Raw genomic sequence first — 24,829 nt, forward strand, 5'->3', positions numbered from 1 at the left:
CACCAGCTAGTATTCTGGGACAAAGCCGTTCTGCCCGAGAATTATATCCGTCATGTGCCAGCGATGAACGGGAAGGCCCAACATGTGATGGGGGGGGGTTCCAGCTGAAATCTTTCACAAGAGTTTCACACTTGCTTCCTCAATATTTCTGGTTGTCCGTCTACTTGTCTTCAGTTTCGGGTCAAGCGAAGAGTGGACTCTGGTGTTTTTACCTATGGTCGTTCCGGAGCGGTCTTTGTCGCCGGGACCAAGTTCAACCGCTTCATTAGCTAGCTAGCTTGCTGAAATATCATCACTTTCAATCCCAGTTTTCGCATATCATATGTCTTCGGTCGCTCTACTTAACAGCTTGTAAGTGTGGGTAGATCTATCTGTCGCATGGTAATCGTACACACCGAAGAATTTGGGACATCCCATCGCGGTTCAATGGACCCATGACGGCCATATCTTGGCGTGTCAGATCTCCAGGAAATTGAAACAAGCTCAAAAGGGATCCCAGGACCATGATGAAGCCATTTACACCTGCCGATTGCCCTCGTGGACGTAAATGAACTCTTTCTCTAGAAGCCATCGGTTACCACAGATCGTAACCGGAGAATAAAACAAACTCACAACCATCCACCAGCCCACTGATCTGTTGGATCGGTTTTCTTCACTCCCTTTCCCGCTCGCTCTTGTCAATTTGATCTCGACAACCTCAGCACAAGGACTCCCAGCAATGAGGCTTGATCGCCATCGATAAATCGCTTGTTTGTGGTAAAGAAAAGCTCGATTTCCGTTATAGCGGCATTGTATTGGCCATGCTCCCCAGTTCATGAGGCAATACGTAATAAAAACGAGCTTTGAACCTCTTCTGCCGTGCGAGATGGAATCTCCTCGAGAAGCGGTCTATTGTGTGAACTGAAGCGCGATTTTTGTTGTTAGCTGCAATATTACCCATACACGTGCGAAGTTTACCTCGGATATTATATATCTGGCGACATTTTGGGGTCCGTTGGTTCTTGTTGCCTTGTAACCGTCAAGGTTTGGGGTCGCGATGAGGTGATAATTGAGATGGCGTAGGTTGGTGTTTGAATACATCTTCTGCGAAATGCGGTTGATTGAATCGGGATATATCCAGATAAATTTTATAATTAGGGTGAGTGGTATAATAAGAAGTGTTGAAGTGGGAGATAGATGAATGGAGCAAGGAAAGGCGGATGCTCCAGTTATATATCTGTCAGTTGGCACATGATTCAAGCACCGATGAGTTGGAGGATAAGTTTGTTAATATTCTCTTCTTCATCCTTTGGAGATCTACTTATTATATATTCCCCTGAGCGCTATGCGGTTTTGTACCCGTGGAGGAACCTCTGTTTCCCTATCAATAACCTCTTTAACTTGGTCACTGTACCTGTTCGGCTTCTCCGTACTACCCCCTGGTATATAAACCAGCAGATCGCTCTTTCACAAACAGCATTTTTGAGTCACACCACATCCCATAGCAGGATAACGTCTCCCGATGTGAGGGCAAGTGAGCTTAGCACTGCTTACACAAAACAAGTATCTTAATCCACTAAACATTTCCCAAAAGCTCACTATAACAACTCAGTGATTGTCATGACAGGTTACCACCTTATACACCAGACTCTAACCCTCCCTCTCAGCTACGGTCGCGACAAAAATGTCTACTTTTGACGAAGTGATTCTCTATATAAATGGATCGAAGCGAACAAACCTTCTTCGTTGAACCTATATCACTTATTGGTACTGACCAATGCTTTCTGCTGGGAACTTGAAGTCTTGGACACGTCCGGAGAAGAGACACTAGGCATGAGATGCCTCATAGGAGACTCGAGTATAGTGAATTCCACACATCACCCATAGCGACTACCAACTACTAACTATATTCTAACCAGAACGCCCTAAAGCGTTTCATAAGATTTCTATGCTACATGTTTCGATCCCCAATGAAAACCGCAGCCAGAACGAGATGCTTCATCAACGTGCTGCCATTCGTGAGTAATTGCGCTCTCTCAAGACCTCTAGATCATTCCTATTAAATACCCTGAAGGGAATGAATGGAAACGGTGCCGCCAAATCTTCGGATTGCAGCAGGGATTACTGATAGCTGTGAGTAAGTGGCACCTGTGAGCCCTCGATTGTTACAAATGACTTACGGTATCTGTGAACAGGACTCACCCAAATTAGATGTTCGAAGAAGATGAGGAAGATCAAGACATGACTGGTACTGGGGGAACACAGGCAGCATTCATGACAAAGAATATGATGAAGGACCGCGCATAAGACAAGATGCTCGACTGCGAGGCATCTGACAGGATGTGGAAAATCAGGGATCCTCTTTTCATGTCCTTAGTTAGGTCTCTAAATACAAACCGGGACTTGAGCAGAGAGATCCATATAGTCATGTTGAGTATTCGTCTCAAAGTAGATAGACCCCTCCAACGCCCGCTCAATTTGTATAGAGGCACGAATACCTCGACATCATATTATACAAAGGGTGAGTAGTTACAGAATACTGGTTTGACGTTCCCCGCAGCGAGCATCATTATTCGACCAAACATACGAAAAGCACCGTTCATCAGCCGGTCAGATTGTCACAGTTGGCGGGGTTCGCCGCCGGATGATCGTCGCGGCTGATCAGTAATCAGTGGACTTAAAAGAAACCATCAGCTTCTTCTGATCAGTCGCTTTCTCACTCAGCTCATAAAACCATGGGTGTTCATGTTGTCTCGAAGCTGGATAATCGCCAGCATGCAAGCTTCAACGTCGAAGCCGCTGCCCCGGGCGAACTGGCAGATTCCTCCGTGCGAATCCGCACCACGCTGATCAGCCTCACGTCGAACAATTTGACCTATGCCTTAATGGGCGGGTTTTTACGTTGGTATGCTGACATCAATCTGAACCGAAATCCAAAACTGTTACCCAAAGATAAGACATGAACATCACATTAATTCCTCGCAGGTGGGATGCATACCCGGTCTCTGAAAACTATCCCGCTCCATACAACGACCCCTCAGCATGGGGAATCGTACCAGCATGGGGCTATGCAACAGTAGAAGAGAGCACAATCCCCGAACTCGCCCAAGGTACTCTGCTCTGGGGCTTCTGGCCGACAACCAGCACAGCGACCGATTTGAAACTCCAACGCGGCACCCCAGAAGGCCACTGGATTGAAACCAGCGATCATCGCCAGAACCTCATGCCACTGTACAACCGCTACACAGTAACCCCAACCTCAACCCCGATTTCCGCGCTCACCTCCGAGCCCAAACCCCGCTCAGACGCTGCGCGGGACGAGCTGGACCGCATGGCCTGGACCGCGCTGTTCCTCGGCGGAGTGGCCGGGTTCGTGCTGAGCGATTATGTCTTCTCGTCTAGTACAGACACAAAGCCTATCCATCCACTCGGTGATGGCGCGGGGTTGCAGTGGACCCTGGCTGACGGGGACTTGTCATCTGCTGTCGTTGTCAACCTGGCCGCGTCGACGAAAACGGCCCGTGTCTTTTCGTACTACGTCTCGCGAAAACCGGGTGCATCGGCTCCCCTGGGTCTGTTCCAGGTGACATCATCTGTGTCACGTATTGCGGAGGCGGATCGGAATCTGGCCACTTCTGTTCCGTCGAAGGCTGTGGGGTATGGGGATATTGGGTCTGAGGAGTCGGCGGAGTGGTTGGTTAGTCGGAAGCCTGAGAAGATTGTTATTGTTGATTTTGGTGGCCGGGGGAATGCGCTTGATGATGTGCTTTCTATGATTAAGGGTCGTTTGGAGTTGGAGGCTTGCAAGGTTGTTATCGTCCAGGTTGGTAATGAGCAGAAAGTTTACTCGACTGAGGAGTTGCTTGCTGGGAGAGCGGCGATGGCGAAGCTTGGGAAGGTCCAATACAATACATCTAGTGTTCAGGACACCATTCTTGAGTCTAAAGATGTGGCGGCTTACTTTGCAATCCGGGATGCAGAATGGAAGAAATGGTTAGACGACCGACACTTGAGCGTGCCGGGGATGCAGATTTCGTTTGGCCATGGTGTTTCTGGTGATGATGGTGTTGAGGGCGGTTGGGAGAAATTGTGCAATGGACAAGTGGGACCTGAGGAGGGCTTGGTCTACAAGATGCAATAATTGATGTTGATTAGTTCGAACAAAGTACATAACAGAACGAATGCGAGATATTTTGTGATAGAGCCCAGCGCGTCGCGTTGGACCATATCTGTCTGCTAGGCCTGCGATTCAGTCCAAAGAACACAGAATGAATGCCAATAAAGCAGCAAAACGGTAGGTGTTCAGCTACACGATATGGCTTCCTCGTATCGGGGGAAGGGTCCACACTTTGGTCAGTGGCACTTTGTTCACTAGAAGACCGTGCGGAGGTAATCTCTGCGAGCATTGGATGTTCGCATAGAGACAGCTGAGTAGATGCCAACACAACGAGGTCTGAGAAATGCTCGTTGTAAGCTGGAGGAGGATTTTGGTTGCCCTGTATGCATTCATGGTTTGGCCTACGACCAGCCGCTTCAGCTCCAGGTAGATTCAGCGTCATGTGTACCTTAAAAGGCAGGGTTTCTGTGATCTGAGTTCTAGTCAGCTACCGACGAACAATTGCTAGGGAGTTTCTTTTCACATACCTTGGCTGTTACATGTCCTGCCTCATTCCCGAATTCAGCTGTGACGATCAACTCATGGGTGATCTTGATATATTTGCTTGCGATACTCTGCGAGCAGGCATCGAAGTTCTTTGGCAGACTGACAGGCGTACTAAAGCGCCATTCAAGTTCTGCAAAATCATCAACCGACTCATCCCTCTGCGAGAAGTCGATCGCCTTGCGGAAAACCGATTCACTGTGCGCTGTAGTGAGAAACCGTACATTATGTCGCACTGATTCCGAAGCAGTAGCTTCTAACCGTGCAGTCTGTTTCTCAACAACTTTGATCGTAACACTGCTGAGCTTCGTGTCTTTCATTAACGGTGCAAACCAGCATTCCACCGGAAATGTAGACCCGAAGGGAACATTGCGGTCAGGGATTGAGATGCAATACTGGATATCTTGAGCCGAGTGACCCTCGATTGTCTAAATAACCTCAGTCATCAGTCATTCAACGTTTCCAAGAAAATGAACTAACTAGTGGACAATGAGGTCTTAAATAGGTCGTTTCCAAGTCGGAAACCTGGTAAATCCTAATAGGCTGTGACACCACGAAATCGCTCTTGAGGCGTCGTTCGATCACAGCCTGGACACAATATGTGTGGTATTGGTGTCTTGGACCAGTAACTGTTTCGAAGATCTTATTTGGTATTGGGATGTCGAATAGGAATGCGTGGTCGCCTGCTGGCATTCGAAACGCATTGAGAGTTCTTGACGAGGCTAGAGCCTGGTCTCGCGCGAACGTGATAAGTTCACGACTCTCTGGTCCCATGATTCCATCAAGAGGACTGGAATCAGGCGTAAGAAGGTATTTATCGAACGCTGAAGTGGAATTTTTCTCACATTGCCATTGTTCCGCGCAATCTCACTTTGATACTCTTGACCGTGGCATCCTGCGCGAGAGAGAGATTGAATCTCCCAGTCACCGACAATGGATGCCTGTCTTGTGATATGAAAATGCACGATTGATCGAGTCTAGATGAAATATGTGTCAAATGTATGGGAGAGAAGAAATGAACAGGCCGAACCACTCCTACCTTAACTCAGAGCTGGTAATGGGCGTGCGGAACATGATCGAAAGAAAGTACAATAATGATTTAAATAAATAGGTTAGAATTGAAGATTGGATTGATTCCGTTCCGACTATCTAATGGGATCATGGTGCATTGTTCGCCTTTATAATGTCGGCGCGCCTGGGCGGACATTCCTAAACGGGGTCGGGGAGGCTACTTCCTAGGTCATTGGACTTTGACAGTGCAGCTCTTCGCCACGCAGGGAAATACCGACATTCTTGTGATGCTGTCTACGTATGTTACAGATAGGAACAGGTTTCATGCCTTGTTATGATGTTTCTTGCCAAGTTGCTAGGGGTGATCCTTGATCTATAAAGGTGCGTCTTCCCACAATCATATGACTACTACTTGGGAATGCGCAGAGGTCGATCAGAGTAGATGCACTTTAACTTAATATCTTAAAGTATATGGTTTAAAATTGTATGAAAGGTGCTAACTTAGTTGTTAGTTGTGCAAGAATGAAATTTCATGGAATATACAACTTGACATATCCATTCCACTACGCCACAAGAAACATGAAACTGCAGAAAGACAAAATTGGCATTGCATGAAAACATATATGTGACTGACCTGTGCTCTAAATTTGTTCTTTGGCTTTTTGCCACATCTATCAAGCCAGACTGGTTTGGCCGAACCCAAAGTCTGGCAGATCCAGATCCAGCAATAACTGATCATTTGCACAGCTTGGCAACCCGACATCCAAGAAATTCCCAAAAAATGTGTCAAAGTCCTCAATCTCTGTCGCCGTCAGAAATGGTGTGCTTGCGCCATTCAAGTCAGAAGGGTTGTCCGATCCCAGCCGACCATAGGGAAGATGTGCGCTCTGATATTCAACATCTACCTGTCTTCCCACCTGCGCACTGTCGACACCCGAGGACAACTGCAGCTGATCAGTCGAGGTAAGTGAGTGTGGAGATATATGGCTCAATTCAGGCCGAGAGTTTGGTCGGGTGATATCGATTGCAGGATCTGTGGAACATGTCTGATCTATGGTGGGTTGGAGGTTGTTCAACACTCGTTGGCCTAGACGGGTCATCACAGCTGCCGACCACCATGTATCACCGATTTTCTTCAGACATTGATGAAAGAGGCGGATTTGGGAAATGGCTGTGCGGCGTGCACTTGGTAATTTGCTTTCTCGTAGTTGTTTGTAGGTGACCGAGAAAGCGAGTGCGATGGTGTAACCGATCATGGGAACCGGCAGCAAGGTCCGAATATCCTGATTGCAACTGACTGACGCGATGCTCAGGATTGAATGGCTCTGTCGGATGTTGGATAGTCGTGTGCGTGAGCGGCCTTGTAAGCCACTGGAGTATGTCGAGAGAATTATTACTGAATGATAAACAAGATCGAGAGTTTCTGTTGGTCTGGGCGTTAGATAGTTTGGAAAGTGAATGGCAGGGGCGTCTCATACCAAGAAGCTCTGGCGCCATGTCCCAGGCTTCGCTGTGTTCTACAAGTTCTTGAAAGCTGGGAAGATCGAGTTCATGCTGATCAACATCTTTCATGATCGGTCGGTAATATTTGATCGCTTCCCCGAGCCTGTCGGCAATTCGCAGCCAGATACGAAACGGCGATTGAAACGTTGACACAACTTCATCCACCCTTTGACCCATGTCTCCGTCGTGTATCATTAGCGGTCGTCCGTTCATAGCAGCGTTCCATCGGTCTAGGCTCCACAGACACCAGAACAAACCGTTTGATGGTGGATGGGAGTGCTGATCTACCCTCATCAAATGCAACCCAATAGTATGAGCATGGTGAATAGCCTGGGCCAGGTTCAAAGAACAATCCTCAGTTCCAGTGGAGCGCCATTCGTGGAGTGACAAAAGCGCCAAGATCTGAATCGTGAGGATTTTCTTCCCGGCTCTCCTCGATATACTTTGCATAACATCGTCATAGAGAATATTGCTGAATCTCTCTAGTGGAAGTCGTCCGGAGTCAGAACCAAGACATAGGAAAGGAGCTGCGCTGCTGTCTTTCGATGCAACAAGACATAATGTCTGTACAAGCCGTTGAGAAAGACTACCCTCTCGATACTGAGCTCGGACTTTGTCCTCATCAAGGAGAGGCAGTATCGGATGTATCCGACGAAAATAGATACCCATCAAGGCCTCTTGGCACCATTTCGGGGGTAGCCTGTCCTCACGAACATGGATACCAGGTGTTTCCCGGGACAAGGCACTAGTCGTTTCACCTTGCCCAATGGTGTTTTCTTCAGTGCACAACCATGCTCCCACGTCGCCTTTTCGGGATTGACCTTTCTGCAACCTTGATTCCTTCTGTTCCATGAGAGTCGCCATGGGGTTTGAGTCGCACGCGAAACGACGAGACTCTTGTTCAACGTCGGCAACTGTGCCTGAATCGGTGATACCCAAAAATTCAGCTTCATTTCCCGGCGGCATGTGAACCGGTGAGCGACTTAATCTTTCACTGCGGGGAGATGCAGATCTACATCGCACGGCTGGATCTCGCCTTGAGGCCTGGGATGCAGGACTGTGGCTATCCGAAAGACCCAAGACGTCAGACGAAGCAGCTTCAATACCTGAATGGCCCTGGGAAGCGTTATGATAACATCGTTTCTAGTTGAGTCAGCCTGTAGCGCCGAATACGGTCGGGCTATCAAACCCGGACAGAGGAAGACACCTTTTTGTGACGACAAGAGTTACATGCCCGCCTAGTCTGGACTCTCTTGACATTTGCGCCATCACGACTAACCAAAAATGTTAGCTCCATTGAGGATGCTCTCCATGTGGAAGGTTCGTCTCGCTGACACGATACTGCGGGGATCTGCCCTTTTGGGGGCGGAAAGACGAAGCCGTCGGAGCGGGTGCCTCTATACAGACCCCCCACTCCCTCGATCCACCCCCCTTTACACCACTTCCACCCCCCCTTATCCCGATACAGTTAGCAGATTACCATAATAGGAATCTCATCATTTGTATACAGATGAAGCTTAGCGCTAGGGCTATATTGTTGACGCTAGTATTTCTTGGCGTATGAGTGTAGTATCATATAGCATAGTGCATACTAATCAGCTAGATATCTTCCCTCCTGTGTGGTCATATGACCTCAAAACAGATGCTGATTTTCAAAGACACCGGCAATGGACTATTTGGCTGCTATCTCGCTACTACAATATCTGTCGATCTTACATCTCAAAGCCTCCATTTTCCTCTCTAGTCCTCTATATTATAAGCCTCTCCCCTATCTTACCGCCGTTTACTAGCGACGATAAGGACGATAACGGGCTACTAAGCCCCCCCGATCGTATTATCGACTTCGCTAATAATACTAAGTTCGACGTTAATAAGGATTTAGACTTCGATACCTATAATTATAATACCGATAATCATAATTATAAAGCAGAGCCTAATAATACGATACCCGCCCCTCCCCCTAGTTAATACCTAAACCCGATAATACTATTTAAGGCGATTAACGAATTCGCCCGCCGTTATAGATATAGTCTCTCTACCCGCTAATCACGAGATTTTAACGACGGCTCGGGTAATATTAAAAATATCACTTTTATATATAACTATAGGCGCTATAGGGTATCTTATTAACACTAGCCTAAGGAGGCTCTATAGGGTTAACTAATACTATAGAAAGTACGAAGGACGTTAACCCGTATAACCGACTACCTATTTACTCTTACTACTCGCTACCGGCGTTATCTCTAGCACTAGGTTCTCGAGATCACTAACCCGCTATATAGTAGTTATAAAGCTTCCGCCTCTATAACTTACCGCTTCTATCGGTATACTAAATACTCCGATAATACGGACTAGATTAAGTCCTAACTCGAGTAGTATATCCCTACCCGTATTATTCTTAACGGACTCGCTATAATTATAAGGAAAAAAGGGTAAGAGAGTGCTATACGGAGTAGGGATATATAGATATAGAAATATAAGCTTTAGGTCGGGTTCCTAGGAGGCGATACCCTAATATAAGCCCTCCTTCGAGAGCTACTAAGCTATAGTAACTAGTATTACCGCTATATACTTAACGATAATAACTTAGTTACTATAGTTTTTTATATCTATAAATTAAGTCTCGCCTTACTACGGAAATATCACTACGTCCTCTAGATAGATTATATATATAAGACTAATCGGTACTAAATACTACTATTAAATATAGTCGGGGTATCTATAATTAGTAAATTATTTACTATTAGCTTCGTATTTATATAGAATATACTATAAGAAACCTATACTATTATCCTTAAATAGCTAGTAAGGGTTTACCGGCGTTTTAGCCGTACCGGCCTAATTACTATCTTTACTAATAAAGACGTTAGACTAATTAATATAATTAAGGAGGTAAGTAAGATCTAGATTATACTAAGTTTATCCTACTAATTTTAGTAGGTTTTCCTAGACTATAATACTATTATATACCTCTAGTATATCGAGAAGAATATCCTTTCTAAGTCCCGCCTATTTCTTTAAGATAATATACTCGCTAATATATAACGTACTAGGTATACGAAAGCGGATAGACGATACTAAGAAGATATCTAATAATAATAGCTAGCTATATAAAAGCTACTAAGGAAATAGATATTTACGCTAACTAATAAGGATATCGCTACCTACTAGGAAGCCTTTATTACTATATATACTTAATTCCCTAGATTTATTAATTATATTCTACGGGAGTAGGTAATATATAGTAAGCACTTCCTATATTTCTATATTAATCGATTTTTTCGTATTAATACGACGTCGACGTCCTATAATAAGGCTTCCTATTAGTAGCTAAAGAGAGATCTCTAGGTTTCTACTAAGGATCTTCTTAAGGTTATATATATTTTTAAGCGGGTAATTACTCACTAAACCACTACTATCTGATAGGATACTAATTAGTAAATAGGCGGCTAATAGCTCTATACTACCCCGTTACTTTATAATATAGAGGGTTTAGTCTCTATATATATACGGAGGATAGTATTATAGATTTACTAGCGTTACTACCTAGTAAATAGTACGGGGAAAACACTACTTCCTCTATTATTAAATAATAGGACCTATTAACTATAGTATAGTACGATAGTAGTATATAGTATATATACCGTATATTTACCGGATTAGCTATTATATTAAGAAAAAGCAAAGCTTCTAGGTATCTAACTTCTACGCCTACTAGGTCTTATAGTATCACCTTCCCCCTCGCCTAATCGATAATATCTCTATAGTCCGGAATCTAATACGGTATAAACGAGGCGACGGGCGAGCAGCGATTATAGGGCGGTCGGTACGACGGGATCTATCGGGATTTAAATATACACTCGAGAGGGAAAGGGCTAATATTAAGCGAGCCGTAGAGTCTAAAAGAAGTACACAATCATTAGTAGGAGGGGAGGGGGTAAAGAGGAAGAAGAGGAATCAATCTTAGTAGGGTAGAAGAGGTCGTCGGAAGGCCCCTACTCCTAATAAATACCACGGTATTCTAGATAGGTTTACCTCTATACAGAAATTCTAATATATTTAATCGAAAAAATGAAGGTTTTAAGGGTTCAAAAATGAAGGGTTTGAGATATAAGATCGATAGATATTGTGGTAGCGAGATAGCAGCCAAATAGTCCATTGCCGGTGTCTTTAAAAATCAGCATCTGTTTTGAGGTCATATGACCACATAGGAAGATATTCAGCTGATTGGTATGCACTATGCTATATGATACTACACTCATACGCCAAGAAATACTAGCGTCAACAATATAGCCCTGGCGCTAAGCTTCATCTGTATACAAATGATGAGATTCCTATTATGGTAATCTGCTAACTGTATCGGGATAAGGGGGGTGGAAGTGGTGTAAAGGGGGGTGGATCGAGGGAGTGGGGGGGTCTATATAGAGGCAGCCGTCGGAGCGGCGACCGTCTCAAAACGGAAAGTCCGAATTTATATCAACATTGGTCGAACAAAGGTACATGGCATCTGGTGAGGCCGAGGTGGAAGACTTCCGAGGTTAATCCGGCGATGAACATGTACGGAGTACTGTGGATGAAATCATCTCCTGGCTGATATAGATTGCCCATGGATAATATTGATATTGGTCTACGCGGGCAATGACTATCTGCAACATATTCTGCTCAATCTAATAGGACGGCCCCAGGTTGGTCAGCAGTGTTCCCCTGAGTATCAGAAGAGCCCAGAGATGAAGGACGTCCGATACACATCGATCCGTCGAGAGCATCATTCCAGCCGGGCCTGAAGCGCAGAGTTCATTGCACTTCATGATACTACTGGTCGCTTGATCTGGCAGAGACCGGAGGTGTCCCCGGCAGGTCAAGCCCATCAGTCATTCGCTCAGTTATTGGTACGATGAGCACGAGTAGGACGTGTTGATAGCTCATTCATAATTTCTTGTTCCGCGATGAAAGCCCCCTCTGTTGCTTCCACCGTCATCTTTTATCTCGCCTCGATGCGACAGTAATGACTGCTTGTTGAAATGAGTGGCTCTCTCGGTGGATAGACAGCGTAACCGAATACAAAAGAAAGAGATCCCACACCGAACATCCCGAGCACCCCTTGCAGCATTATCGGTGTGCATGGACAAGTTGCCGGGCTTGTGTCTGCTCTAACTGATCGGTAGACCTCACCACACTCCAACGCTGCATTGACACCGTTCTGGGTATCCCATTTTCGATTGATGTTGTACTCAATGTGTGCATCTACGGGTGATCTGAGCACCGTGACTGGGGAACCCCCCACACATTGCAAGTCAAATCTACCAGCTCACATTCTGTTTCTCCAATGATTGTGCTGTGGGGTGGGAACAAATGAAGAGGACATGTAAACCGGTATTTTTATCCGATGAGCGCAAGAAAGTAGGCACCAGGGTGAGAACTAAAGAAGAAATGTGCGTGTCGACGGAGAATGCGTGACTCCACCAAAAGGGTGTGCTGCCTGGATTAGCGCCAGGCAGCAGCCTCGTTGGTGCCTCGTTCCTCAGGCCAACTTCTTCTGTGAGGGTCATAGAGAGGTTATTCTTTTTATTTAAAGACTTCATGGTTCCTCCGATTCAACAGGTTTAATTTCCAAGGCATTTCACGTTCTGTTGACTTGTGTTGTTGTTGAACATCTCTTCCCCTCATACGGCACCACCTCCGTACTCGCTTCGCACCCCTGTCGCCTCTAGCCTTCGCTTTCTGCACGGAGTATCCTTCCTTTCGTTGATACCCGTCTTGAATTGCGATTGAGCCACGTCATGTCGGTCCCGAATTTTAAGAAGTTTGTGATCGCCGTGGGTGGGACTTTCCCCAATTTTAGACAAGGTATGAGCCCCTATTCGCTCCGCCGGCTATCTCGATCTACGTCACCTGCGTTTTGCACGCTGACAAGTAAACTGGCTGCAGCGGACTTGAAAGCAATAGTCGAAGACAATGGAGCGACTTTCAGTCCTTCGGTCACGGGCGATTGCACACACCTGGTGACCACCGACAAGGATGTAGAGAAACAGACTACCAAATGTGAGTACATGCATGGCCTAAGGCGATCTTCGAAGCTTGAAACTCTCGTCTCTTGGATTGGCTCATTCAGCCCAATATATCGTTCTTGTACGGTTCAACTGGCGGGTAGCCAGCAGTGAGAACAGCCCGTGCCGATCTTTCACTTGCTTGCCTTGAGGCTCAAAATTGGAACGGAAAGTTCGTCCACTAGGACGGAAGAATGAGAACGTCGGGGTTTCAAGCTTCGGAGCCTCCATTGTACTATTACAGGACTTTCTTATTGATTGCTTGCCTAGACAAACAAGCTTCCGCGCTGCCCAATTGCCACATTGTCTCACTTTCGTGGCTTACGGATTCGGATAAGGCGAACAAACCATTGCCAGAGTCACGTTATTCATTTAAACTGGTCGACGGAACATCTCAAGCAGATCAAGCGACCCAGCAGGCAAATTCAGATGGTAGCGCCTCAATTCCCATGCATAACACGCGTGTGACTAGGAACAGAGGCGCGGTTGCGGATTCTGTTGATAAATCGGACAAAAAGGCAGCCGATGACCAAAAGAATGTCGTAGGGAGCAAACTCGCACCCCCTGCAGACAAGAAGTCAGCAAGCAAAAAGCGAGGCTCGGACGCAGATTCTATTCAGAATGGGTCGAACAAAAAGACCAAGGACGTTCAAAAAACAGCCGCAAAGTCTCTCAACATTCCCGTCGATGAGGGCTTTATCAAGACTGGCAAACTGAGTGGTAGGTCCGCAATGCAAACATCAATTCATCTGCATGCTGACCCGCCTTTCGACAGATCCCAAAGTGCACATCGATGCGGCAGGCTTAATCTGGGATGCCACGCTGAGCCAGACTGTGTCATCGAGTAACGCCAATAAGTTCTACCGTGTCCAGTTGTTGGCCGGTGCAAACTCGAAGTTCATGACCTGGACCCGCTGGGGTCGGGTCGGGGAGCATGGTCAGTCAGCCTGTCTTGGAGATGGCAGCCTGCCAGACGCAATATCGTGGTATGAGAAGAAGTTCAGGGACAAGTCAGGCCTAAAATGGCAGAATCGGCTGGATCCTCCCAAGAACAACAAGTACACGTTCCTTGAGCGCAATTACGAAGAGGACGATGAAGATGAAGCCCCAGTGAAGAAAGAGAAGGCCGTCAAGGAAGAAAAGGAATGCACACCTCCGCCAGACAGCTCACTCTCAAAAGGACTTCAAAATCTCATGTCCTTCATCTTCAACCCCAACCATGTTCTCGAGACATTGGCTGCAATGGCATACGATGCCAACAAAATGCCACTGGGCAAACTAAGCGACAGAACTCTGAAAAATGGATTCCTCGTTCTCAAAGAAATCTCTGAAGTCATGGCTACACCAACCCTGGCACAGCAAAGGTACGGCCAAACGCATCATGCCGCCATTGAGTCCCTGAGCAACCGATACTACAGCTTGATTCCCCACGTCTTTGGCCGAAATCGGCCTCCGACCTTGAGCACAAACGCATTGATCAAGCGAGAGGTTGATCTCTTGGAGGCACTGACAGACATGGATGTTGCAAATGAGATCATGAAATCGTCCAAGGAGGACAGCGATATGAACGCGTTGGATCGCCAATTCCAGAGTCTTGGCATGAAGGAAATGACAGAACGTGAGTATCAATTCCCACCTCTGTTCCAGCCTGTCGACCGAAGCTAACAACTGACAGTGGACCACCAATCATCCGAGTTCAAAGAGCTCGAGAACTATCTGCAGGGTTCACGCGGCAAGACCCATGGTATGAAGTATAAAGTCATCAACATCTTCCGCATTGAGCGTCAAGGCGAAAATGACCGTTTCAACGCATCCGCCTACTCCAGCATCCCGAACAGCGACCGCCGTTTGCTCTGGCACGGCTCCCGCAGTACCAACTTCGGTGGTATCCTAAGTCAAGGTCTGCGCATTGCTCCCCCCGAGGCACCCGTCAACGGATACATGTTCGGCAAGGGTGTGTATCTAGCAGATACATCGAGCAAATCTGCAGGCTACTGTTGCTCTTCTAACAGCGGCGGCATGGGATTGCTTCTTCTCTGCGACGCCGAGCTCGGCGCTCCTATGCTAGAACTCAACAGTAGCGACTACAGTGCCGGTACGGTAGCCCTTCAAGCGGGCAAGATTGCGACTCTTGGAATGGGTTCGAACGTTCCGGGTGGATGGAAGGATGCCGGATGCTTGACCCCTTCTTTGAAGGGTGTGAAGATGCCCGATGCGGCGCTTGGAAATACCGATGATAACCAGAGACGCTGTCTGTTCTACAATGAGTACATTGTCTACGATATTGCACAGATCCGACAGCGGTATCTGTTCCAAGTGAAGATGAACTGAATCATTGCTTTTGCATATTATTGGAGTCTGGGATTAGCTATGGGGGAGATCTTGGGCTAGAATTACTTCTCCTTTTGTATCTTATGTTATGTATATCTACCAAAGCCTTTATTGCATTTTATTATTTTGGACTCTAGATTGGAGTATCTCGAACTTGAATGACTTCCACATTCTAGGAAACGTTGAAACATACTATCTTCCACAGCAAAATAGATATCAAAGTCCTGTCTGACCCTCGCACCCCACATTGCAAGTTAAATGTAATGAAAGCTTGAGATCATTCAGCTACTGAGCAACATAGGCAAATCATCGCCTCAGAACTCCCTAGCATATTAAAAATCGCATGTCAATCCCCCTTAAATCATTCAGAACATATAAAAACCTCGCATGTAAACACGGACAGAATAGGTACGTAATCAGACCCGCAGATCTCTAGGTGAAAGTTCATCAGTTATTTAAGTACGATCAAAGCTATGAGAAAGTCACGTCTAGGAAACTTGGATTGTAGGGAACCCACAAAAACGAGCAGACTACAAGGAGAATCGTCGCGAAGGGTCACGTCTTCACATGCTTGAACCAAGAAGGGAGCCAATAGGAAGTCTCAAAAGTGGAAGTTCATTTGAAGTTTTCAAAGAAAGCCAATTAGGGACCTCAAAGGTAGATGCTTATAAGATATTTGGAAGACAACCAACCAGAGACCACGATAGAAGCTTGATATATCAAAGACGCGGATCAGATTAAATGGCGAAGGACCCGCAAAAAACGACAAACTACAAGGAGAATCGTCGCGAAGAGTCGGTCGTCACTTGTTTATACCTAAAGGGAGGGCCAATGAGAGGTCTGGAAGGTGCAGGACCCGCAAAAAAGGAGAAAACTACAAAGAGAATCGTCGCGAAGAGTCACATCTTGAGTTCTTTATACCTGAAAGACGGCCAATGAGAAGTCTCGAAGGTGCAAGTTCATCACCACTCCTGAAGAGAACCAATCAGACATTCCGATATATACAACTTAATTGGTGAAGACCCGCAGAATCTGAGCGACCTTCCAGAAAACGTCGCGAAATAGTTATGTGCATAGTCACCTGGCATATATCCCAGCTACCCAGACGTAAACCAATTAGAGGTTGCACATAGCACGGAGTTGATTACTCTTCCGCACCTAGTCACCTAGGCAACGGCTATGTCATTCAGGCTAAAAACGGCAGCCATTTAATCTATTTATCAAATTCCGGGGTAAAGAAAATATCCATGGATATGTATTGTAGTTCCCCCGCCCAGTTCGACCTCATGCTTCCACTTTGGTCAATGCTGTCCCTGCGCTAGTCCGCATTGGGCGCAAGGGTAAGCGGGACTAACCAATTCGGGCGGGCACAGCCTACGCACCCCCGATCGGGAAGCCCGTGTAGTTTCGGGACATGGAGACACGGGTTCCTGGATACCGACGGGCGAGATCCCGACCGAACCAAGATTTGAAAGGTCATGCGGGACATCCATTAGCAATTAAAAGACTGAGCCCCCGTTATTGCAAAAACATTTAATCCCACGATATCTCACATCCTAAATATTCCGAACATTCAGGAAAAAAAACTCCCCACACACGCGCAAAATGACTACAACTCAATCCACCGGAAAGCCGCAAATTAGCATTATCGGCTCCCTCAATATCGATTTCGTCACTGCCACCCCCCCGCTGTCCCGGCGCCGGCGAAACTCTCACTGCAACTTCCCTCACTGTCTCCGCTGGCGGAAAAGGCGGTAACCAGGCCGTCGCCTGCGGTCGCGCTTCTTTCACATCGCAAACGGAGCAAGATGTCGCGGTTAGCATGATCGGCGCCGTCGGCGCCGAGGACCCTTACTATGGTTCCCTGCTCAAGCCCGCGCTTGAAACCTCCGGTGTCAACACAGCTTCTATTGAACAATCGACCGTCGCGCAGACCGGGTCGGCAACTATCATTGTCGAAGAAGCTATTGGCGGCGAAAACCGCATTCTTGTCGTCCCCGGCGCAAACCACGCCGGTCTGCTCAGCGATGCCGAATCCATTATCGCAACTCTGAAGGCCCAGTCTTCGTTCCCTGATATCATCGTTCTGCAGGGTGAGATTCCCCGCAGCACGACACTCGCTCTACTGGAATATTTCAACCGCTCGACTGAGTCCACGAAAGTGGTTTTCAATCCTGCGCCGGTTTTCCCAGAGGGAATTCCTCTCCCGGCGCTTAACGGCACATCGGTGTTGATTATGAATGAGACTGAGGTTGTGCAGATGGCTAGATCGATTGATGGCCTTCCTGTTGGTGATGCTGTGGAGCAGGATGATTTGCGACCTGAGGAATTGGCGCCGCGATTCCATGAGCGTGCTGGTGTGGAGATTGTTCTTATCACGCTTGGCGCGAAGGGTGTCTACTTCTCTACCAAGACCGGTCGCACGGGAACTGTTGCTGGTGTGAAGGTTGCTAAGGTCCTTGATACCACTGCTGCGGGCGATACCTTTGTTGGATATTTCGCTACGGCTGTGGCGCGTTTCTTCGCTACTGGAAAGACTCTGGAGGCTTTTGATGAGGAGATCGAGGGTGCAGTTTCCAAGGCCAATTCGGCGGCTGCGATGTGTGTGCAGCGTCGTGGGGCTATGCAGAGCATTCCCTTTGCATATGACTTGTAATAAATGGAAAAGGAAGAAATGATGGAATGCGAATACGGGATGATGCAAAAGCAATAATAGATGGCGTTTTGGGTATTATGATATCATGTCTGCTTCATCGTCAAATTCCTCCTCGTATCGTGCTAAGTTCCAGGCTGATTGTAGAGCTTCGATCTCCCTGTCTAGTTTGATCCCCGTTGTAGCTGTTATTCGGGCGAAACGCTCTAATAATACCGTTTGTTGTGATGCATGCGTCATCTCTTTGGCAATAGTGAGAAGGCTCGCCACTAAGATCGGATCCCATTGCTCGGGGGAGTCATTGCTTGCTGCAATTCCGGCAATTGACTGCGCGTGCCAGATATGTGATGTCACTGATCTTGGTCCAGGCAGTGATTTCAGAAGCCGTGGCTTATGCGTAAGCAATAAGAGGGAGATGATGTGGTAGACGGCGTTAGCGACCAGCGCCATTGGTGTCGTGTAGATGAGGATAGGGAAGGAGGAGTCGTGGTCTGGGTCGATCTGGTCAGCTTCACTGCCGCGGATGTCGACTATTTGCTGCACGTTCACTGGTCGCTCGTTGTACCATTTCTGGCAGTCTGACCATAGGTACGTCCATTGTGATAAGGAGTGGGATTGCCGTAATGAGGGGAATCTCCCTAGGTCTGGGGATGTAGATGTGTGGGGTGAGGACATTTCTGGGCCGCCATGTACTAGGGCAAGGCAATGTGCCAAGAGAGACAATATGTGTTTGTACACAGAATTGACTGTTTGGGGCCTCATGGTTTGGTGGTGTAACAAGGTGCCATCTCGTCGTAGCAATGATCGGAAGGGCATTAGCGGTGGTTTTGAACAGGATATTGAGCTCGCGAGATCTATCAACCCACGGTCTGGTTAGTCTGACATCTGAGTTATTTGAGATTTGAGGTGAGTTCCTACCCAGTCGAAGGTAAAGCCATAACAAAGCCTCCCCAACTTCTTCCCCAACTGCCCGCGAGGCGAAATCACTGACATTCTCTATTCTATGGATCAAAAGGTTCCTCCACTGCTGTGGCCCAGCAGGAAGAACATCTTGAAGCATTAAAAGAGTGTGACCAGCATATCTAGCCAGGTCATATTCAAGCGCAAGACTCTCTTCTGCCTCTTTCCGGAACTGTCGACTGCTTTCCAGGTCCTGACTGTTCGTGGATGTCACGACAAGTCTTTGCCCGGCAGACAGTGCAAGAACAGCAGCTTGTAGAGCCCTGTTCGTCCGCGAAAGAAGCAGAACTTGCAGCCCGAACGGAAGCTCGGGGTCCCCAGTGTCAATCCACGGACCAACGTGGTACCGGAAATGTCGAAGCAAGTCAGTCTCAAGGTTGCCATTTGTAAAGAGCGCTGGTTTCTCAGTTCGATCATTTGCGACAGATCTGTAGGCAGGATATGGAGCACCACTCATATACCGAGTATCAGGCACACTCGGTCCCCCAACATAAGGAATCGGAGGCTCAGAGAAATCGACACTGGGGACAGTCGGTGATAAAATGCTCTGGAATTCAAACGCACGCCGCGTATCCCCAGCATTATCCTGATCATCTGCCGACTGCAGCCCATCTAGAGAGAACCCAGCATTGCTCTGTGACTCATCTGCCGACTTCTGCTGGGCCTTTGATTTACTGGCCGCTGCAAGAGGCGAATCATCGACAAACTACTCAAAGTCAGTCTTAGACTTCTGAATCAAGTTGATCATCACCTCGAATCGACTACCCCGTACTTACTGTGATACTGCTATACCCCTGTTTCCCACCGGAAACAATCCCCGAACGCGGTGCCACAAAGGCCAGATCGGAGCCATATTTACACGCAAACCCCTTGACCTGGCAGTTTGCACAGCTCGGTTTCTGCTCATCGCCTATATCCCGCTCAATTCGTTAGTTGTGCTTAAGAGAGAGGAAAAACATGACGGAAAAAAGCGAACACGTGACGCGTACATTTTCTTCGCCTCTTTCGACACGTCAAGCAGCCAGTTCGCACCCGCTGCTTAGCCGCCGGTGTGGGTTTCCTAGGCATGTTGAGAGAGTAGACTGCATTACCCCAGATGTTGGCGCAGAACAAAATGAACGGAGGCTCCGCAGTCCCGAAATGTGCTCAATTGCCCGAGGCGATGATTTGGGTGGGGCGCGCACTAATCCGGAGAGTCGAGCCGAGATCCTGCGGGTGTGGTGATCTACAACGTCAGTTTCGTATAGACTTGCCTAGGTGGTCTTAGCTGTCATTTTCGTTTCATGACTATGTGGTTTATTAACTTGTATCTGGTTATGAGTAGGTAGGGCACTCAAACGAGAGAGGTTCTATTCTCGGTGGTGCCAATTCAGGTGCTTTGCAGTTTGCCAGTTCGCGGCCAGTAACACCCAACCAAGTTGGATATCACCAAAAGCTTCACATCATTGATATTGACCATTGGAGACAGCTGAGAGATTTCTCTTGGCACCAAATTCATGTCAGCCCACAAAGTACCATCCAGTCATATGTAGCTGTTACCCTGGAAGCAGGGAAAGAGGGAGATAATCGATTCTGGAATGGAGTCCCGCTCCCATAAGGGGAGTGGCGTGATCATATAGTTACACTCGTGACCCTAGCCTAAGAGATGGCTCCATCTGCCCCTGTCGAAAATCGACGGCCGGCCTCGGCCTGACTCTGTAAAGACAGTGCGATTGTTAATAAGGATGACTGTAATGATTGTGGTGTTTTCTTCTTCGAGGAATGGTTATGGCTGTAGAGACTGTGTTGTATAGAGCAAAATATTATTGCCTGTGCATCCTTGCGTTTCAGTCCACAGTGAGCATCTGCAGCGATTCCTGTGATCCCAGTCAGGGGCAAACACCTTTCGGAAAATTGGACGTTTGTAGACGCAGTGAAGAGTAGGCGATTTTAGCACTAGGACCAACGGCAGCGCATCGAAGCGGTAGCTTATACACGTGAGGTACGTGTAGTTGGCAGTTCCAGTATATCCAACTCCTTCCACAATAGTAAACCTGTAGAGGTTGCGAAATATCCAATCAGGAATTGAGCTGTGTAGATTGCCTACTCATAGTTGTTCTTTCTAAGAGCCATTTCAAACAGCGCTCAAAACAACCACTGATGAGCAAGTCGCTAGAGTCGCAGGCTTATGGATCTGGATTCGCCATACTATCACCGCACATGATCGCATCAGCACTAACTTCCATGATGTTAGGGTCCCGCCTAGATAGGAACTCGGAAGCAAATGCCAAGTTTGTAAGGGAACCTCGTGGTCCAACAGCTCTTGATCAATTCCATCGACGATCAGATGAAAGGGGATTTTTTCGCACTTTGCCAGATATTTGCTCAGTAAGACACCAAGGCTCTGATGGCTTGATTGGTGAATCTTTTATGGGCGAAGACGGATCCCCGTCTTGCCAATTCCAGTGCTTTTCGTCGTTCTCCGAAGACACGGAGAATTTGCAGTTTAATGATTGTGAGCTTTACAAGAACGCCAGGTCATTTTGTGTTTTCTCCTTATCATTGCCAGGTAATATGAACGACTTAATGGCCCCGGTAGCCAGTCCCATCTACGCAGGACGTCACCAAGATGCTTTGCGTCGGTCACCACTGTGAAATTGAAAGAAGAGTGAGAGAAGAGATCCAGGGTCCCAGAGACATTGGCAGAACGGGTTCTTTGCGGAAAGTTTCCTCAAACTGCCAAGCTGATCCAGATCGCGTGCTTGCCAGGAGCTGCAGTTTTTCTTGGTAGACCATCCACTTTATGGCATAGTGACGTGGTCATCTGTAGGATTCAAGATGAAATCACGGTTCTGCAGTAGGTGGGTTTTGACCTTGGCCGGGACGTATGTGACGCCGTTTGGGGGAATTATGATTTTTCCGCCCCCTTTCGGTAGTACGCATCGCAGTTGTGTGGAGACATGGTGATTGCTGGTTTGGAAGAAGGGAAAGAAGACACCACGGTAAAGTCTCATCAAGCTCATTTGGGAGAACAATCCCCATTCCAATTCACCTCTCTGGCGTGACCCACCAGTAACACGGCCGATCGATAAAGGATGAATTCCTTTGTTGGACTTCTGCGAGGTAGGCATGATGGTAAACCCCGATTTCATAGGGGTCGATACCAAGCAGTTTCGAGAATTCTCTTTTCCTCGTCCGTGTCTATTCGACTTCACCGACCAATTGAGACCCAGGGTCCCTTATCGAGCTTTTTGCACTCTTGGAATAGTTTGTAGCTTTCGTTTTCTGAGTATTCTTCAGACATCGCGCAGAAGCGGCTTGCTAACGGCTAGCGAGAGATGGGAAAGGTGCTGGGATTTAGAAGAGGGGCATGAAGGAAGTGAGAGCTAGAAAGGCGAGGAAAGCTATCGACACCTTGTGTTTGTTTTGACGGTACCTTGGGACCTTCCCAAACAGGTAACAACTGGGAGTAGGTCGCACCTTCCTTGGAAAGAAGGCTGGACGGCAAAGAACCACCGTTAAACTCTGAAGACTAAATATACCGATGTATATCAGGCACTACGAAAGGAATGGATCAAGATCGGTTCACGTGAAAAAATGTGACTTCGTAAACATTGATAAAATTAAAACTTGACAATAAACCTCACAAGGGTATTTTTAAACCATAAACAGACATTCAAAGCTTCTCAATATACTGCGAAGTTTCGTGCTTCTCAGTATCACTACCACTGGTAGAATTCATACGCTCAAGGAAAGCAGTCAGACCAACATCGCGCTGAGCCTCACGGAGGAGCTCAGCGTCCTGCTCGCCAGCCTTACTCTTGAAGACACGGTCCATGTCCTCAAGGGAGGCGCCCTTGGTCTCGGGCAGGAAGAACCACACCCAGACCATGCCGACGGCAAGGAAGCCAGCGAAGAAGATGTAGGTACCCCACTCCCAGTCCTCGAGCATGGGAGGGACGAAGAAGGCGATGGCGAAGTTGTTGATCCAGTTACTGAAGGCGCCGATGGAGGCACCCTTGGCACGGATGGAGAGGGGGAAGATCTCGGAAACGAGAGTCCATGAGACGGGGCCCCAGGTGGCACCGAAGCCTGCGATATACAGCCAGATGAGAGCTAGAGAGATTGGGTTAGTCTTTCATTTTTGGAAGAGTTTTGGATTAGATGTTTGCTTACCAACTGCGGTCCAGCCAGCTGCGACGTGACTAGGCCAGTCGTGTTGGAAGTTGGCAACAATGACACCGACAATGACCATGCTGACCAACATGAGGAGAGATCCGCCGAGAAGCATGGGCTTGCGGCCGAGTTTGTCAATGACCAACATTCCGGGGATGGTACTGATCAGGAAGACGACGCCGGTCACACCGGTGGCCAACAGAGCAATGGTACCACCGGTCAGACCAAGACTGACGAAGACGTTGGAGGCGTAGTAAATAACTAAAAGAGCGGTTAGCTAGGAAACTCTCAAACTCTTGAATCATGATCAACTTACTAGCATCAACACCACTCCACTGCTGGAAGAACATAATGGTCCAGGCAATGCAGACACGCTTGAAGTTATCCATAGTGCGGAAGCAGTTGGCGTACTGAGCGATCTGGTTCATGAAAACACTGCTCTTCTCCTTGTCGGCGAGCTTAGGGGAAGCAATAGCAAACGCGCGCTGCTCAAAGACAGCTTCGGCCTTGATCTCGAGGTACTCCATCTGAACGAGGTCATCGTCAGTGGTGAGCTTGCGCATCCAAGCAATAGTATCCAGGGCCTCCTGATCACGACCCTGCTTAACCAGCCAGCGGGGGGAGAAAGGCATGAACCAGATTCCGCAAGCCAGCACAACAGCAGGGATACCCTGAATGATGGAAGGCAAACGCCAGGCAAGATCGCTCTGGCCGTCACCAGTGCCGCCAATGTTGTTGCAGCCGTAGCCAACCCAGAAGGAAATCATGATACCGAGAATAGTAGCGAACTGGTAGAACGAGACGAGCAGACCACGCATCTCGGGCGCAGCCAATTCGGCGTTGTAAAGAGGACCTACACCACTGAACAGACCGACACCGATACCAGTGAAGAATCGACCAGCGTACAGAAGAGCGGGGTTACCGGATGTGGCGCCGATGTACAGATAACTGCCGAGAATGGCCCAGCAGCAGGCGAAGAACATAGTGTACTTGCGCGAGTAGATCTCGCCCAAGACACCGGCAGACAGAGAGCCAACCACACCACCCAATTGCAGAATGGAGGTCAACCAACCTGTTGATGTGGATGAGGCAACTACTGTGGGGAAGTTCTCCATGAAACGGTGCATGACCAGAGACTGGCCGAGAACACCTTGTTGGTAGCCATATTCGAAACCACCGAATCTGAGGATGTTAGCATTTGGAGTTTTTCAATGCATCTGCCGAGACATTCTTACGAGGCAAAGAAGGCAATGGCAATGACTTTAGGGTTGTCATAGATAGACTGCCAGATAGATTGCTTGGGGGCTTCAAGGCGCCGGGGAGCAGACTCCAAGTCTGATGAAGGTCGAGCCATGATGGGCAATTGGATATGAGTAAGTGAATTCCGAATTGCTCAGGAAGTACCGCTAAGGTAGAGATGAAATCTGGGGAATCGAAAACATGGGGGAAAGAGGGTCTCATATATAGACGTGTTTGATCGTGGACTTTGATTTAGTTCTGTCATTGTTAGTCAAAGTGGCACCACGTGCA

At 47.6% G+C, this 24,829-nt stretch overlaps 8 protein-coding genes across 8 annotated transcripts; 3 read left to right on the forward strand and 5 right to left on the reverse strand.

The window, feature by feature from the left end:
* Positions 1-2,714: 2,714 nt before the first annotated feature.
* N7457_006257 (DUF2855 family protein) lies at positions 2,715-4,120 on the forward strand (the record flags this gene model as incomplete). The annotated part of the gene is made up of 2 exons (XM_057177301.1): positions 2,715-2,884; positions 2,965-4,120. 2 exons carry the CDS (start codon positions 2,715-2,717, stop codon positions 4,118-4,120), a joined length of 1,326 nt encoding a protein of 441 aa, XP_057031603.1.
* A 169-nt stretch (positions 4,121-4,289) lies between these two features.
* N7457_006258 (arrestin family protein) lies at positions 4,290-5,713 on the reverse strand (the record flags this gene model as incomplete). Its single annotated transcript, XM_057177302.1, has 5 exons — positions 4,290-4,568; positions 4,624-5,067; positions 5,120-5,463; positions 5,511-5,584; positions 5,679-5,713. Coding segments are annotated over 5 exons (1,176 nt in total), but the record flags the coding sequence as incomplete, so codon positions are not given.
* A 611-nt stretch (positions 5,714-6,324) lies between these two features.
* Positions 6,325-8,450, reverse strand: N7457_006259 (fungal specific transcription factor domain-containing protein; the record flags this gene model as incomplete). The annotated part of the gene is made up of 3 exons (XM_057177303.1): positions 6,325-7,073; positions 7,129-8,296; positions 8,343-8,450. 3 exons carry the CDS (start codon positions 8,448-8,450, stop codon positions 6,325-6,327), a joined length of 2,025 nt encoding a protein of 674 aa, XP_057031605.1.
* Positions 8,451-12,933: 4,483 nt separating this feature from the next.
* Positions 12,934-15,531, forward strand: N7457_006260 (putative poly(ADP)-ribose polymerase PARP; the record flags this gene model as incomplete). Its single annotated transcript, XM_057177304.1, has 5 exons — positions 12,934-13,000; positions 13,082-13,195; positions 13,471-13,920; positions 13,976-14,818; positions 14,876-15,531. The coding sequence occupies 5 exons, from the start codon at positions 12,934-12,936 to the stop codon at positions 15,529-15,531; spliced, it is 2,130 nt and encodes a 709-aa protein (XP_057031606.1).
* A 1,605-nt stretch (positions 15,532-17,136) lies between these two features.
* N7457_006261 (ribokinase) lies at positions 17,137-18,187 on the forward strand (the record flags this gene model as incomplete). The annotated part of the gene is made up of 2 exons (XM_057177305.1): positions 17,137-17,285; positions 17,353-18,187. 2 exons carry the CDS (start codon positions 17,137-17,139, stop codon positions 18,185-18,187), a joined length of 984 nt encoding a protein of 327 aa, XP_057031607.1.
* Positions 18,188-18,262: 75 nt separating this feature from the next.
* Positions 18,263-20,212, reverse strand: N7457_006262 (uncharacterized protein; the record flags this gene model as incomplete). Its single annotated transcript, XM_057177306.1, has 4 exons — positions 18,263-19,038; positions 19,103-19,850; positions 19,921-20,054; positions 20,134-20,212. 4 exons carry the CDS (start codon positions 20,210-20,212, stop codon positions 18,263-18,265), a joined length of 1,737 nt encoding a protein of 578 aa, XP_057031608.1.
* Positions 20,213-21,924: 1,712 nt separating this feature from the next.
* Positions 21,925-22,254, reverse strand: N7457_006263 (uncharacterized protein; the record flags this gene model as incomplete). The annotated part of the gene is made up of 1 exon (XM_057177307.1): positions 21,925-22,254. The coding sequence occupies one exon, from the start codon at positions 22,252-22,254 to the stop codon at positions 21,925-21,927; it is 330 nt and encodes a 109-aa protein (XP_057031609.1).
* A 545-nt stretch (positions 22,255-22,799) lies between these two features.
* Positions 22,800-24,653, reverse strand: N7457_006264 (sugar porter family MFS transporter; the record flags this gene model as incomplete). Its single annotated transcript, XM_057177308.1, has 4 exons — positions 22,800-23,239; positions 23,300-23,560; positions 23,616-24,481; positions 24,535-24,653. 4 exons carry the CDS (start codon positions 24,651-24,653, stop codon positions 22,800-22,802), a joined length of 1,686 nt encoding a protein of 561 aa, XP_057031610.1.
* Between the last annotated feature and the right edge of the window lie 176 nt (positions 24,654-24,829).

This window comes from Penicillium paradoxum, assembly GCF_028828445.1.
Source record: "Penicillium paradoxum strain IBT 22861 chromosome Unknown utg000005l_segment0_segment0, whole genome shotgun sequence".
Taxonomy (NCBI): Eukaryota; Fungi; Ascomycota; class Eurotiomycetes; order Eurotiales; family Aspergillaceae; genus Penicillium; species Penicillium paradoxum.